Source organism: Neolamprologus multifasciatus, chromosome 5 (assembly GCF_963576455.1).
Source record: "Neolamprologus multifasciatus chromosome 5, fNeoMul1.2, whole genome shotgun sequence".
Lineage (NCBI taxonomy): Eukaryota > Metazoa > Chordata > Actinopteri > Cichliformes > Cichlidae > Neolamprologus > Neolamprologus multifasciatus.
Genome location: NC_140443.1, coordinates 15,837,307 through 15,853,387, shown reverse-complemented (window position 1 = coordinate 15,853,387; position 16,081 = coordinate 15,837,307). Strand labels below are relative to the sequence as shown.

The window sequence follows — 16,081 nt, the reverse complement described above, 5'->3', positions numbered from 1 at the left end:
GAGCCTTAGGTCATTGAAACTAAAGCAGTGATATCATGTATCATATAAAAGTCTATATTGTTAAACTAAACAGTGTTGACAATGAGGTCTGCCTATTTTCAAAGTACTGTTGTTGCAAAAATGGTTTAACCAGCTTCCTCTTGCCTTCATTATATTGGGTTTGGAAACAGAAGTGAAAGACAGATAACATCTTAATGACTGGAAGCACGAGCTTTCTGTTTTTGGGTGAACTGAATATTTAAAAGCTACTTCTGTGCGAACTATGCCTGATTTCCTCTGCTGATAAAAATGTTGTGGAGGGAATGCAGCATAGAGGCCCAAGCTGTGGGTACATAAGAGTGACTGACTCAGCTGAGGTAAAAGTAATCTGATCAGAAGATATTTGTCCATTTCTTATCTGTGACACCTACACCTATGTCTGTCTGTGAGATAGTGTTTTCTTCGAGTAAGATTGCATTTCCATGTGTGTGGACATTAACAAAACACTAAAAGAACCGATGTGGATGTGGACCGATAGTTTTGTCATCATTACAAAGAGACAAGTGGTCTGATTTTTGTGCAATGGCCAGTGGCTGGGAGCACTTCCCCTCTGTCCTCTGTAATTTTGCTTGGCATTAATTGGCATGTTCCTATATAAACTCTGTATTCCACCCACATGCCCTCAACTATTGTAATGTAAACTACAATTCTATTTCAGGGAGGAAAATTGGTCCCTTTGTGTTAGCTGAGGGAATTATGCAACAAGCTGCACCCGCTCGTCATTTTAATTGCCACTGTACACAGGAAAAGTTTGTCTTTTGCCAACCCCTAACTGCAAAGTAGCTTATTAATCCACAAATTTAAAAAAAATGCAAACGGTGAGATGTGTTTTATATGTGTGGGTAAGTGGCGAATTGCAGTGGAGCTGAATTCATTCAGAATTTATTTCATCTTCCTCCCTGAATATCACCGGATTTAACTGCAACCGGTTGTGCAGCAGGCTGAATTGTGAACACACAATCCAAGCTGGTGCAGCAGATTTTTCCCCCTTGCACTTCTCCCTAATTGTACAACAGGAATGTTGCTGATGTAATATTGTTTTGGTACACATGGAAAAGTGCATAGTTTGTAGCACAGATGTGTGTCTCTAAAGAAATGTTTTGTCATAGAACTGTATGTAAAGCTAGTCTTAATTAGCAGCAGACTTTGAAGTTCCCCACTGCTGGCTGCACAGACCTTAAAGTAGCCAAATTAATAGTGAGAATTAGCGCAGAGAGTCAAGAAAAAGTTTATGTGTAATCACACATGTAACAGCACAGCAAGGTTAGTTATCTGGAGAAAAATAAAATATGCCAACTTTTAAATGATATCTATTGTGTATGTGTATAGTGGAGGGGGGTGCTTTATCCAATGAAAAACCAACTGTGCATCCAACCTCTTGAGTTTGTGAAGTGCTGTGGCACTCAACTGGAGTGTGATTCAGTTTTAATGAGATGAAGGTGAACAAGGAGCTGACCAGCCTTCATAGAGTGGTTAAAAAACAAAAACAAAAAAATAAAACAACGTTAATGCTCATTTTCCTTTTAAAAAAATCTTGCTAAATTTAGCAGAAGAGATCCGGTTTATATAATCTATGCGAATCATCTTTTTTTTCTTCTTCTTTTCGGTTTATCATTAAAAATGACATTGACACTATACAAGCTCAGCTCCACATGAATAAGTCACTTGACCTGTTTGAGAAGTTGATGCACCTTTTTATCCTTTAGTCCTGCAGAAAGAACAGTGGAAAATATTATCGTTATACATTTACTTATTTATTTATTTTTAAAAAAAAATTTTTACAAATAGGAGCGACTCAAAATAATGACACCTCTTTCGCTGCTGTGGCTCCCTTCACTGTCTCGCAAACAAACGCTGTATGAAGCATCGTCAGGTTTCTGAGACGAGCACGGTGTCGACTCTCGCGCTCATTATCTCTGTGGAAGAGCTGAGAGTGGCTGTGCGTCTCTGATCCGATGGGCTACGGCAGGATTTTCTCAGCGCCGCTTGTTTTGAAGTTAATTTGACGAACTTTCCGAAGAGAAGCGACGTTCAATATGAAATGTAACGTTAAGAAAATGCGCGGTTATGATTTAATTTAGACTCACTTGCCTCTTAGTCCTGCTCGCTGTCAGAGAGAAAGAGAAGCCCTTCTGCTGCGCTTGTGGATGGATATATGAACACTTGGGCGGTAGTCTACGGGCTCGTAGTCACTGTGGCTGGCAGGTACAAGTTTGGGGGCACCGAAAGGAGTTTGTAAGACTTACCAATGTGAAGAACACTTCAGAACCAAGGACAGATCCAAACCAGTGGCTGGCAAAGATGCCCAAAGTGAACAACATCTGGAATCTGCTCGTCACATTAAGCTCTTCACGTTTCTAACGTACTGAAGCTCGGCTTGCGCAAAGAAACCCTTCAAATCCATTTGAAGAAACACCTAGTGCTACTAACAGGTAAGAAATGGTCCCTTCATAATTTTGATGTTATACTGTTTAACACAGAAAGTACTTTGTGTCTTTCCTATCTGACGTGATTTTGCATTTTTATTTTTATTTATTTTTTGTTACAAAGTCGTCGCCCCCCACCCCCCAGCATGTATCCCACAGCCACAACATTACTCCCAATAGGTCCGTTATTATAATACCTTATCAGCAGTTCATGATTTTCCCAGCCTTTATCCCCATTCCCCCTCTCACAAGGCACATCTGATGCACCAAAGTCTATTTGTCAACAAAAACCAAAAATAGCAGGAGGAGACTTTCTTTCACTTTATTGTCAGCCATCCCAATACCTGCGTGTTACTGTGGAGGTGCCAGCATTTCCCTGTATGAATATGTGAAGTTGTAATCCTGCTTGACCCGAGTGTATTCACTGTCTCAAATAAAAATTACATAATTGAGTGAGGCAGAGATTCCTCTAAAACCAACAGGGCTTTTGTTTTTTGGCCGGGGCCCTAAACAATGTGATGGACCCTAATGTGGAAAGTAATTCAGCTGGTAAATGTATCGAGTCATTGCAAAATATGAAGAAAGTGTTTTTGCTTTGGAATCATCCACGTATCTCACGCATCACATTGTTATGACAGGAGTCAGACAGGAGTGATACGGTAGGATTTACCTCAAAGGTAAGTTATTTATTATGGGAGACACCACCACGGTGTCTTGATGGATGTTATGTATTTTATCATCAGATGGCGTCAGCATGCTCACCAGCATGCTCACCAAGAGGAAACAAAGAAAATCTGCTCTAGCATGTGTAATTCTTACATCTGCCCTTTGTCTCCCAGTCTAAGTGTGACCTATGAATAAACATACTTATAGGGCATTATTTTATTATTTTATTTTATTTTATAAAATTAAACAACTGCACTATTTTTTTTTCTGAAAAATATGCATTTATTTCACATTCAAAAACAATCAGCTGGCTGCTGGCCACCACAGAGGGATCCTAATTCCTTCAGCTGACAAGTCCAGGTGGAGGGATAAACTGGGTCCCCAGTGGAGATTATATAATGATGGGAATCATAAGATGAGCTATTGAGGATGCAGTTCTCTCTTCTTTTTGTGGTTCATTTTCATACGTAGAGATCTGATGCTTTGAAGTGGATGATTTGTGTATTGTCTTCTGACTGAAACCTTCAGATTTTGACAGTTTATTATCTGATGTTATATAACACTGTAACCTCTAAACTTTAAACCTAAATCTAGTTTTTAATCAGATAAGCACAGAAAAGTAGTGTTTTAAATGTCATAGGACAAGTACGCTGTTTAGGCTGTCATACTCACCCGGCTTAATGATTCATGTGCAGTGGATCGGGCTCTAAATTAAATGTCATGTCGAGTACTTTTCAATAAAACTGCATGCAGACTGTGTCTACTCTTCAAATTTTGAGTTGTGTCACCATTTTAAACAATTAAAAATATAAATTATTGTTTTATAACAATTATTTTTCAGTCTGTACCTGATGATAACAAAAAAGGAGGTGGGTGCATTCATTTCTTCAGCTCATTCGCCAGACATAAATAACACGGTACTTCTGCGTAGATAATATGATTATACCTGCCAATCACCATCATTGCTGAAAGGAACTGGGTGGTGAGTCATTTTTTACACATTAGTTATACTGGGATAAGGAGTAAGGACAATAAGGAATAGTGTTTTCAAAGCCTCTTTATGCTAATGTTGGAGAAATCCTCTGTGCTGGGCAGGAGCAGTAATGCATTAGCTGATGGTTCAAAGCTGAGTAAAGCACGCCGTCTTTTCTTTTTGAACTTGGCTTTCAGAGGGAATATTGTGCGCAGACAGCTGGGGAGCGTGTGACTCTCTTGGCTGCTCAGTGTGAGTGTGACAGCCGTTTCAGGATAGTTTTAATGATGTGATCGAGGCCTGATAAAAGCTACTTTAGGAGATGTTGATGTTTTAATTCTCATGTAAGCTGATAATACTGCTCCCATTGAAAGAATGTATGCAAATAATTGGAAGAAATTTGATTTTAATAGCTGTCCACTTCAGCCACGCCAGCATTTCTTTGCAGTTCTTAGAGGTTTTAGAAGAGCTTCTGCATCTCTAACCTCACTTTAGCTTAGTTTGTACTGACCAGCCTAATTGGCTGTTCCTTGTTGCACCATTAATTCATACTGGGACCTAGTCTCTGCAACCAGAAAGCCCACATCTGCTCAACAGACAGCACTGAAGACCAATTAGACTCTTAAAGTTGAGCTCTCCAAGTTGATTTCTCACCTTGCTTCTAATAATAGGGCAAATGTGTTGCAGCAGTCCCATATACCTGCACGTAGTGTTCAAGACACACAGCAGACATGAGACAGAGGCTGTAACTTTGTATATTACCACATGTAATTTAGTTTGATGGGTACAGATTCATCAATGCACCATAAGATTTCCCCACCCATAATCTGATGTAATATTTATCTGGTAAGAAATTTGGCATTCATTACACTTTTTGCTCCTCATTTTCACTCGAGATGCTTGTGCTGTCACAGGATATTCCTCACAATATCCTGTGTGATTCACAGTATCCTGTGTATACTGAAGTGTTCAAAAGTATGCACGCACGCATGAACTTATGCTTGTGTCGCTGGTGTTTTTGTAACCAGTCCCTGTGAAACCCACTGTGACGGTTTTCTGCCTCTGTGAGCACAGGAAACAGGACACACTCAGACTTAATGAAACGACTGTTGATAGAACTGCCAATAAAAGAAGTGTAAATGCACGAGCATCTTTTTTATACAGTATTATAATGTAAGTAACAACACTGTGTGACAGAAGGGGAAAAGTCAGTAATACGCTTCCCACTGTGTCTTAAAGGAGAACGTAGCGGCAGCACATCGCCTAGTCCAAACTGCTGCCAAGCTCTGTGGGTTTACCAGCGTGACTCCTCTGATAGCTCAACTTCTATTTAAAAAAGGAAAAACATACCCACAGACAATTTTTGTTGATATTATGTGCCATTGTTACATCCCTCAGAGCTTTATGTGAGTAATACTGCTGAAATATAAGCTCTGATAAGAAATTCTGATAATATTTGCAGAAAAAGAAAAGTAAACCACAAGTCTTTAAAAATACATTCCACAGTATGAATCTACTTTAATCTATGTGTTTGTTCTGAACTATGCGTTTGATAAATGTGATTAATAATTGTGTTTGGAATAAATACGATTGGCTTTCTAAGAGCGCTGTGATTGAACCTGCCCACCTAATCAGACAACCCCCGTTGAGATCCAAACCTCTTACTTCAACATGATAGGAATTTATATTAGCATACATGTCTCTCTGCCCACTCCCCTGCAGTCCAACCCTTATTTTTTACCCACCATGTTTCCATGGCAACCACATCCATTGAGGAGAATCACCGTGTATGTGATATCTCCGTTGCCTGGAAATTATGCTTCAGTCAAGAGGTGCCTTAAATATCAATAAATGTTTGATGTGGTCACTTGAAGGTGGTAACACTGAGTCAGTCTTTCAGATAAAATTGTATTTATTTCACACTGGAATTGCTGAGACTCTGACTAAAATATTAAGGTCTTCTGTTTCACTTCAGAAAGTAAATTCTAAGATTAATGGCCGTGTTTCAGCCTTCAGATAGAATTCTTAACCATTTCTCTGTAGTAATTGTATAGACTCTAAGTCAAAAAAGTCAAGAAAAAGCCTTGTAGTTCAGGTAAGAATCAGTTAAAAAGATAAGAGAGAAAAAGCATGACTGTTCATATCTTTGAGTAAACCTGTGAGCAAAAAAGTGACCAATAGGCCTCTGACCCATATTTAGTTCAAAAATTTCATTGACATTGGGCAAGGACGTTACATTTTACTCCACAGGAATAGGATACAAATGTAATAGATAGATAGATAGATAGATAGATAGATAGATAGATAGATAGATAGATAGATAGATAGATAGATAGATAGATAGATAGATAACATATATTAATTTTTCCCCTTTTTTTAAGGAAATATTAAAGATGCTGCACTCACTGACAGAGGACTTGAAAGACATCTGCCTCCAAATTGTTTGAACCTCTTCTGCTCTCCACTTCAACCTGCTAAATCAAGCTACCTGGTCCTGCCATGCTGAATGCAGTGCTCTGCCCCAAGTCGCAGGCCAATTCTGCACATTACTGGCCTCTCCATGTGTTCCTTCTCGAGCTGCTGATACCAGGAGTCCTGCTTAGTATTTCCAGACTGCCCCCTTCAGCCAAACGTGAGATCATCGTCGATGGGGACTTGGTGATTGGAGGCCTGTTCCCGGTGCACGAAAAAGGCGATGGAATGGAAGACTGTGGTAAGATCAACGAGGGGAGAGGGATCCAGAGACTGGAAGCCATGCTGCTGGCACTTGATGAGATTAACTCCAGCGATCGCATCCTTCCTGGTCTCCAGCTGGGGGCTCACATCCTGGACACCTGCTCGAAAGACACTTATGCTCTGGAGCAGTCGCTAGATTTTGTAAGAGCATCCCTCACTAAGGTGCACGACCCAGGTTTCATCTGCCCAGACGGCTCGAGACCAATTCAAAATGAGGTTCCACTGGCCATCTCAGGGGTTATCGGAGGATCTTACAGTGATGTTTCAATTCAGGTGAGTGTGCAAATGTATATTAACCTTTGTTTAGTGCATCAGTTGCTCTTGCATGCCTTTAATGAAAACTGTGACACATGCAAAATTGCCATGCCACTCTACTAAGAGAAATAGTATACCATATGGTATAGCTATGGTACATCATGTGGGTTTTCTACGTCTTGTACTGACCTCATCTGGGGTGAGGGGTTGAGGTGCTAAGTTATCAGCCTATGCTAGCAAGCATGGTTAGCAAGGTGCATCCATAAACTGCATGGGTCCATTGCAGAAACAGAAATACTTGCTTATTGGTCCCCATCTAACGCATACAATTATATTTTTAGAATTACAGTTAGCAAAATTGGACCACAGACTTCCTGGATGATCAGTCAAAATTAGCTACAGAGCAAGGCATAGCATGTGTCAGTTAACAGCATGAATCCAAAAGGCACCCCAAACACAATAAGTGATCTATTTCAGCAATCAGCGGAAGTTTTGCCTCTGGTAATCTTCTTTGTCTATGGGGCTCTCACCAAAACAAAGTCCTAATGTTTCTTTAAGTGTGTAAGTGTATATGTAGTCTTTTCAGTTGATTGTGTTTTGTCTGCGTCTGTAATCAAGTAATTTGTTATTGCAAGAGCAAATATTTTGCAACTTAACACTTGTACGCCTTTAAAAAAAACTTGTTAATTCACAATATTATTCCAGTTATTTATTTTGTGAGCATGCATTGTGTTACATGGGGGTGGATGCTCATTCACATGTTGAAGTTGCTAAAAGAATCCTTGCATCTCCACTTTTCACAAGCTGTAGAATTGAGCCTTCAGTAGAAGAGGCTGGAGTAAGAATTTACTGAGATTATTTTGTCTGAAGCATCAACATTCACAGACACATCAATCACTTTGTCAGCAACTTCATTTCTGCCTTGCAAGGAAAACTGACCTTTCACACATGTATGAAAGGTTGCTAGAGGCAGTGTATCTGACCATAATTAATTAACTCTGATTGCCCTTACATGACATAATTACTGAAGCACTCAGTGTTAGCGAGACAAAGTGCTCAGGAATAATTTGGTTATACACACACACAGACACACATGCACAATATGTGGCGAAGCCTTGGGTAAACTATACACAAGTAAAGATCATCTCTGTTAGCCTTAGGGGTGCGGCAACATGATCACATTTGAGTTCAGATAATAACTGAACCAATGTTTTCCAGTTTTTCACTTGTTACATGATAAGCATCATTAATCCAGCTAATAGTCATTTATTATACACCAATATTTAATTAATACTGACTGAAATGATGAAATAACTCAAGTTCTGCATTTTGATTTTGGGGTTCGTCCTGTTTTGTGCCACCTAAGACTTTGTGTCATGCAGTCTGTTAAGTACAACAGTGGAATCTTTGCCACAGGAACCTTTTCAGTGTGTCACAAAGTATTTGTAGTACATGTTCACCTCTAATGAAAATGCTATTGTGGTTTTCCAGAAATATCACTGCTCTGCCCTCTAACTTGTTTTCAGCAGTTGAAACACTACACTGTGGGGCACTTCAGATTTGTTTGTTCAAACAGTACAGTTCCATCACATTTAATTAAAAGTTGGTGACACAGTGAAGATCACCAGTTTTAACAGCAACTTTCTACAGGCAATGTCTATCCACTTTTTTCCTCAGTCAAAGGACCTCAAAGCATAGCATCCTGGCTGCCGGGATTATCCTGGATATTTGTCTCAGAGAAACCCAGCAATAATAAAATACAATGAAAACACAAACAAACAGAGGCACTGGCTTTTGCCACAACACAAAACCTCTTAGGCATTAGGAGACTCGTTGTACAGGAGTAACAATATCCTTGTCATGATAAAACTGCAATAATCATTTTATACTTTATAACAAATTGTTTCATTGTCTGCTAAATCTTTTAGGTTTCTCACTACTTAAAGCTACCTTACATTGCAGGAACTTGGTGAAGGTGAAAGTTAACTTACTTGAACAGACTCCTTTCCTCCATTCTTCCTCCATTCCTGTTTCCATAGGAACCACTAGTTTCACAAGGTGATGTAGTCATTTTGCAACACCGTGGTGTAAATTCCAAAAGTGTCAAAGCAATTTAAGTTCTGAATAAATATGGATTGCTTCACTACTGATAATGTGAATGCCTATAACAAATGTAATGATTTTTTTTACTATTCAGAAATCTACTATTCTTTTTCTTGCTTCTGATAAGTTTCTGTTCCAAATTCAGCCAGTAAGGAATGAGTGTATGCTCAGCAGTTTTTTGTGGCTGATGAGAAGAACTTACCGTGGAATAGGTACTTTTTCTCCTCTGCAAGGTACTGCAGAGGCAGTTTGCCTAGGCACAAAAGGTTATGGTGGCCTAAAAAACACGTTAGTTCCTGTGGTGGAAACCAACATTATGTTTCACTGGTTCACGGGTTTATGTATGTGACTAATAAAACAGTTTTGTACCTATTACAGGTCCTTCATTCAGTAACATCTCTATTCAGTTATATTGCTGATTCATGTTTTTTGTGTCTAATTTGACCACTGGATGCTGTGGCTTTGCTTTTCAAACAAAAAAGGCTTCTTTCAACTTTTCTAAAGCTAATAAAAACCCTTTCTTGTAATGTGTTTAAGTAGTCTTCAGGAATAGTTCTTCAGGTTTCTTGAAGGACAGAGCTTTTCATTGGATATTAGTCACAACCTTGATCCCAAACTGCTTGTAATGTTGATATCCAGGCTTTGGGGAGGCCAGTCCATGACTGGTAGTTTTCTGTTGTTTATTTTTCTATCCAGGTATGTTTCTACTCTGTTGGCAGTGTGTTTTGGATCACTGCCATGGTAAAAAATGAAGAAATGTCAATTAGATGCTTTCCAGATGGTATTGTATGGTGGATCAAAATCTGGCAGGACTTTTATGTGTGTTACATCAATTGTGACAAGATCCCCAACACCACTGGCTGAAATGCAGCCCCAAACCACGACAGAGCCTCTGTTGGGCTTTTCAAAAGGTAATAGACACTCATTTTTCTACCTTTCTCCTGACCTCTTCCACACATACTGATGATAAAACTGATGATTAGGGTGACTGATGATTAGTATGATTAGTACTCCATAAGTGTTAACGGTTGATTTTCAGTCCAGTTCTCTAATTTTACAAACCCAGCATTGGGTGTAATGCCTTCTAAACTGACTCGTTACTGTGCTAAATTCTGTAATTGCATTACAGTTCATGTTGTTACTTGCACTACAAAGTCTCTTCAGTCATCGACACACTGCAAATAGAAAGAAGAAAAATCAAGCACATTTTTCATCCTGTGGGTTTGCTACAATCAGCTTATTTCAGTTTGTGTGCTGGGTGGAGGAAAGTGGTGGAGTGATCTACAGTTTTTAAGAAGTGGCAATATGGACAGTACTTTTATTTTGATTGCATGAAAGGTCAAGAGTTTGATGGTGAAATTCAGACTGCATCCAGGACAGAAACAATTGCACTGTTTTCCTAACAAAACATCCCTCTTGGCAAGCAAAGACAGCGTGCCAAAACAAAGTCAGCCAAGAACCCAGAATTACGTTAAACTTGAGTGATGCCTACCCCAGTGCAGCAGCCAGAACCTGAACCAAAACAGATAACAAAGACCGTGATGAGTGATCACCTGTAGCTGCAGGTTTATAGTGTTAACTGGTTATGATATAATCTGTCAAGTCAATTTCTGCAGTAACGTATAACAAATATAGCAAGTAGTGTAACAGATTACTTTCCCCGATGTGTTATGAGTTAATGTACTGTTTTACATTAATGAAAAGCAACAGCAGCTTTTGCTCCCTGTTTCCCTTCCTTAAGAATGGCTTCTTGAAAGTCATGCTTCAACTGAGACCATTTCTGACGAGGCTTCAGTGAACAGTACATGCTGGATTTTTCCCCCCTATTTCTCACGGACATGACTTTCAGACACTGTTTATTTGCTGTGGATAGTTTCTTGACCTGACAATTCTTCTTTTGTCAGTTCAAGTAAATTCAATTCATTTTTTTTTATATAGTGCCAAATCACAACAATAGTCACCCCAGGGTGCTTAATGTTGTAAGATAAAGATCCTACAATAATAGAGAGAAAACCCAACAATCAGACAACCGCCTATAAGCAAGCAATTTGGTGACAGTGGGAAGGAAAAACTCCCTTTTAATACAAAGAAATCTCCAGCAGAACCAGGCTCAAGGAGGGGCAGTTATCTGCTGTGACTGTTCGAGGGTGATGGGAATGAGATAAGATAAAAGACATGCTCTACTTGTCCTCTACTTGTCAACTTTCCTCAAATTTATTAATGACAAACTGCACACCATGCTGAGATATGCCCGGTTTTTGGCTAATAGCTCTTTGGGAATCACTTTGTTGAAGCAGAAGTACAGTTTTATGCCTGTCAAACTGTGGTGTCCTTGGTATTTTTATTTATTTATTTATTTTTTTGTAGATTAAACTAACAAAATGGGAACAAATTATGTGTTTGCGAAAGGCTGCTAGCGCCAAAGTGACTAATGATAGAATTTAAAATTGGTTCTTTGCCAAGTTGCTTATTATCTGTTGATACAACACTGGTCCATCCCTTGAGTTAGGTGCCTTTTTTATGTTTGAATGATTCATAGGTCTGTACTAAGCAACAGACAAAGAAAAACATTAGTCTGAATGTGAGTCAGCTATAAGAAAATGAAAATGAGTGAAAAAGCAACCAATGTCCAAAGTAAAACAAAGATCAAGACTTTTGTGTAGTACTCTAGGTCACTTACAAAGCTTCGTATGTTAACTTATAAATATCACGTGTCAACACTTCAATAGAAAAAGTCATCAGTAATGTTTGCCATAGTGTCAAGCCAATGTTATAAATAACTGAATCCTTTATCCTTTATAACTGCAGGCTGTATAGTTTTCACTTTGAAATCTAGTATTTCTTTAAATATAAAGTATGACAGCTGAACTGTCTCATTTTGCATATCACCATGCATTGAGGAGTATAGATAACACTGAGTTGTGCTACAGCCAGAATATGATCCAACCTTAGCTAAGTTCTTGCAGAGATGAATGCTTCGTCAGAGTGTGTTAAAGCTGAATGGAGAGTTCGACAGAAAGGGACTGAGGATATCCAGCACCATAATCTTCTAAAGCCTTCATTACACTCAGGGCTTCCTTTCATAGCGAGTAATGTTGATGATGCCTTGACAAAAGAACAGCTTGTTTTTTGTCTATTTTCTTGTGAATGAATGTTCAGCAGCCACACAGTCACAAAGGCTAAAAAAGAAACTCTCTGCTTTTTTGTTTTTGTATAAATTTGAATACATACCTCTACTGTCACGATGCTCAACAGTCTCTTTGTGAGTGCCTTCACTTCCTGGGCACTTTAATGAATCGAGCCGTGAGAGTGGCTTGAAGCCCATGGTGGGATTTTTTTGAGAGGTCACTGTCTTCACAGTCCCCATTTATCACAGAGAAGCACTTTGTGGAGATGAAGGGCATTATAAAACAGAGGAGGATGAGTGCCAGAGACCATCCTGGGGAACTTTGAGAGAAGCTGCTTTTCCCATCTGCGGGATATGTCTCCATTGGCTGGCAGGGATGTGCCCACCTGCGTGTGGAAAAGGCTGATGCTGCCTGTGATAGGGCCAAGGACAAGAGGTGGTAACGATGGTGGGAGATGAGCCAGTTTCTCTTTAGTCTCAAAGGATTTGGTCATAATTAGCCCAGCAACATTTAGAAGGCTTGCATCGCTGCCTTGCTCATCCCAGTGTATTTTGTTGTCTTTGTTATGTCTTCTCACAGTTGAAGTTTTTGAAAATAGTTTGCCGTGCCAAACAGGATGTTAGCCATATAGAATCATCCATGATTCATAACCAGCAGCCCACACATTTTACACCTATAGATTTAGCTTAGCATCACAGAGAAATCATTTAAGAAAAACAATTAAATAATTTTAATGTGTTCCCATAATGTCTTATGCTTGGGTAGCTGAACAATTAAAAAAATGACATTTTCTTAGAGGCATAGCCACAAGTTTATCTTCAACATTAACTTTATGTTGAAGATAAAAAATGCAACACGCAGAGCTCTGAAGCAGATCAATCCACTGCACAGACTATATGCACAGCCCAGCTGCTTGTGTCTAATCTGTACCTACATTAACTCATGTATGGATTGGGAAAAAAAGTGTTGTAAATCTTGGGTTACTTTTTTGACATTAAAAATTTTTTTTAATCAGAATTTATGGACAAGATGAACCATCCCTGGCATGTAATATGACAATATCAACTTATCTCCCTTCAGTCTCCAGACATCAAGACTGCAGACATCTAAAGGTGTAATATTTTGAAATTATACTCAAAAAACACCAACTAAATCCTTCAAGACCGGTAGATAAACTCTATTTTATCATTGCTGAAGCATCTGGGAAGGTCCTCAATAATTTCAGGTTATAACATCTGTCCCGCCACATATCGATGTTTAATACGTTTGGTGTGCAGTGTTTTATTAACTCTGTCTTTATTCTGTTTTCCCCCGCTCACAGAGCAAGTCGGGTAAAACAAAAAACTAAAACCAACCTTGCTTTGGTGTTAACTTCAAAAGACCGGTTATTTTCGGTTATTTTAGAAGTGAAAATTTTAGCACATTCAGAGAACACATTGCAGCTCTCTAATTAGCACATCAGTATGTCATTCAAAGTGAAGGAAAACATTGTAATGACTGGAAAGCTGGTTCGAGTCAAGACCCACACAGTCAATAATAGTGCTAGCCTATTTGTGCCTCGATGCACTTCCCTTCATCTCGCCCGTCTTAGAGCTGTTGTTTTTTAGTATCACATAAATAAAAAATGAGTCTTTACGCAGAACCCGTGGCTGTTATTTAAAATTTAGCGCTGGAGATTGTGTGACAGGAGCACTGCACTTCAGTCTTAATAACAGTAAAAATTGCCAAACCTATCAAGCTGGTTCAGAAGTGCTAGGAGCTAGAAGTGATATATCAAAGCATTATTTTCTAAGAAGGCGATAAAGAGCAGATGTATTCCTGTTCTCAAGTGTGGCTCAAAAGGTTGCTCGTGTGGTGAGTATTGTTTTGCTGGTGGGAGGAAATAATAGGTGTATGTTTAATATGAAGATTTGCCTGTTCCTGAAATAGCTCATGCAAGCAATTCAACAAACAATCCTTTCTGCCTTTGCATCGCCAGCTATATGAGCTGTGATATCAGATTTTGATTACAGCCGGCTGGGATCCACAGACATAAATGCATGCACGACATGGTCTTATATAAAGTACACGTGAATAGGTCTAGCCCTTTGTTTTTGTGGGTTTGTGTGTTTGTGTCTGTGGCTTAGTTCAGTTGTTTAAATATGGGTCTGTTTGTGGCCATATATACTTACATTTAGAATCTGAGGTGATAGTGACTTCCTGGAGTGTATTGCCAAATTAAAATCACTTTATCATAAATAAATAGAACATTATTTGAGGTTCTTGTGCAGTGCCCTGTGCCCTTGTTCACACGAGCTGTTTGGTGAAATGTGGCACTGCATAAGTGTCTGAAAATTAGTTTACTTTTTGATAGTCCCTTTGGATCCTTTACACGCAAGTAGCTGGAGCTGGAGCTGTTTTGCAAAGAAGAATGGGCAAGAATTTCAGTCGCTAGATGTGCAAAGCTGGTAGAGACATACCCAAGACTGGTAACTGTATATATATATGTATAACTGTATATATATATATATATATATATATATAGATAGATATAGATATAGATATATAGATATATGTATGTGTGTGTGTGTGTATATATATATATATATAGCTCCAAGTGGAAAGAATAGCAAGCAGAAGAATGTTGATTCATCTGAATTGAGTTTTCAGTTTTGAAGAAGGTTTGGAGAACTGCAGAGAGACTCTGCAGCTGAACATGAGGTTCACACTTTGCCATAAGAGCAAAACAAACTAGACCGAAGTGAACGAACATTTTTAGTGTAAACTATGTGTCTGTTTGATGTTGCACAGTCAATTAAGTCACCACCGGTGTTCTGCTGTTTCAGCTGTCTCTTCACAGTAGAGCAGAACAACTTAGCCTTAGTGCTGCTCCCTCTCAGTGAGTGTTTTGATCAAAGTTTAAAATGCTGCATACATTAAAATGATGCTAAGCTGTTATTTTCATTAACAACCATTTTCTCATATCTTTCAGTGCACCAATAAATTATTATATTCAAATGATAGATTGAACATTCAAAGAGCTCCATACAAACTGCTTTCCGATTCATTTACAGTTATATCACTTTTAGGTTTATTTTTCTTTTACCTTTGATGTGTTTTTGCATAGCCTACAAAAAACATAAGGACTTAGTGGAGCTCAGACTTAGTACATTTATTGTTATTGTTGTTCTTTTTGTTTTTTAAAATGACATGTATCATTAATGTAGCAACAAATCAATTCTTATTAAATTAAATGAACTCTATAGTTTGCCCAAGAATTTAATTACCGTGTACTTTTTTAGCAGCTTGATTGAAAGTATCAGTAATTAACATGTTTAATAATTTACACTGCATATTTATTTTTGCAACCCTTTCCTATCAATTTCAGTATTTGAATTTAACTAATGCAATTTAAATGCATTGTACTTAATTCAGCAGCAAAACCATATATGCGCAAATTTAACCTGTGTCATCTGCTGTATCTACTACAGGACTCAGTTCGATCTTTGGGGATTTCCATCCTGAAACATATTATAAGACATATTAGAAAGTCTTTGTCCATGTTCCAGCTGTTTGTAATGCTTCCTCCAATTGTGGTCTAAACTACATGATGCATATTACTGACTGAACCAATATTGACATAGATATTCGGCATGTTGGCCATTGTCTAACTATATTCTTAGATTCCTTTACTTTGGCGACTAACTTTCTTCTTGAAATAGAAACACAGCCCCCCCCCCCCCCTTTTTTTTTTTTTTTTTTTTACACACATCGCT

The 16,081-nt window shown here is 38.6% G+C and overlaps 1 protein-coding gene across 2 annotated transcripts in view; it reads left to right on the top strand.

The window, feature by feature from the left end:
* The first annotated feature begins 1,400 nt into the window (after positions 1–1,400).
* The window catches only part of grm2b (glutamate receptor, metabotropic 2b), a 34,639-nt gene continuing 19,958 nt past the window's right edge, over positions 1,401–16,081 (top strand). The window contains exons 1-3 of one of the 2 annotated variants that reach the window (XM_085160862.1): positions 1,401–2,471; positions 3,104–3,142; positions 6,486–7,113. In XM_085160862.1, coding sequence (XP_085016988.1) covers positions 6,604–7,113 — 510 coding nt within the window. In that variant the 5' untranslated portion in view covers positions 1,401–2,471; positions 3,104–3,142; positions 6,486–6,603. The remainder of the gene's footprint in view (positions 2,472–3,103; positions 3,143–6,485; positions 7,114–16,081) is intronic. The other variant, XM_085160861.1, reaches the window with a different exon arrangement.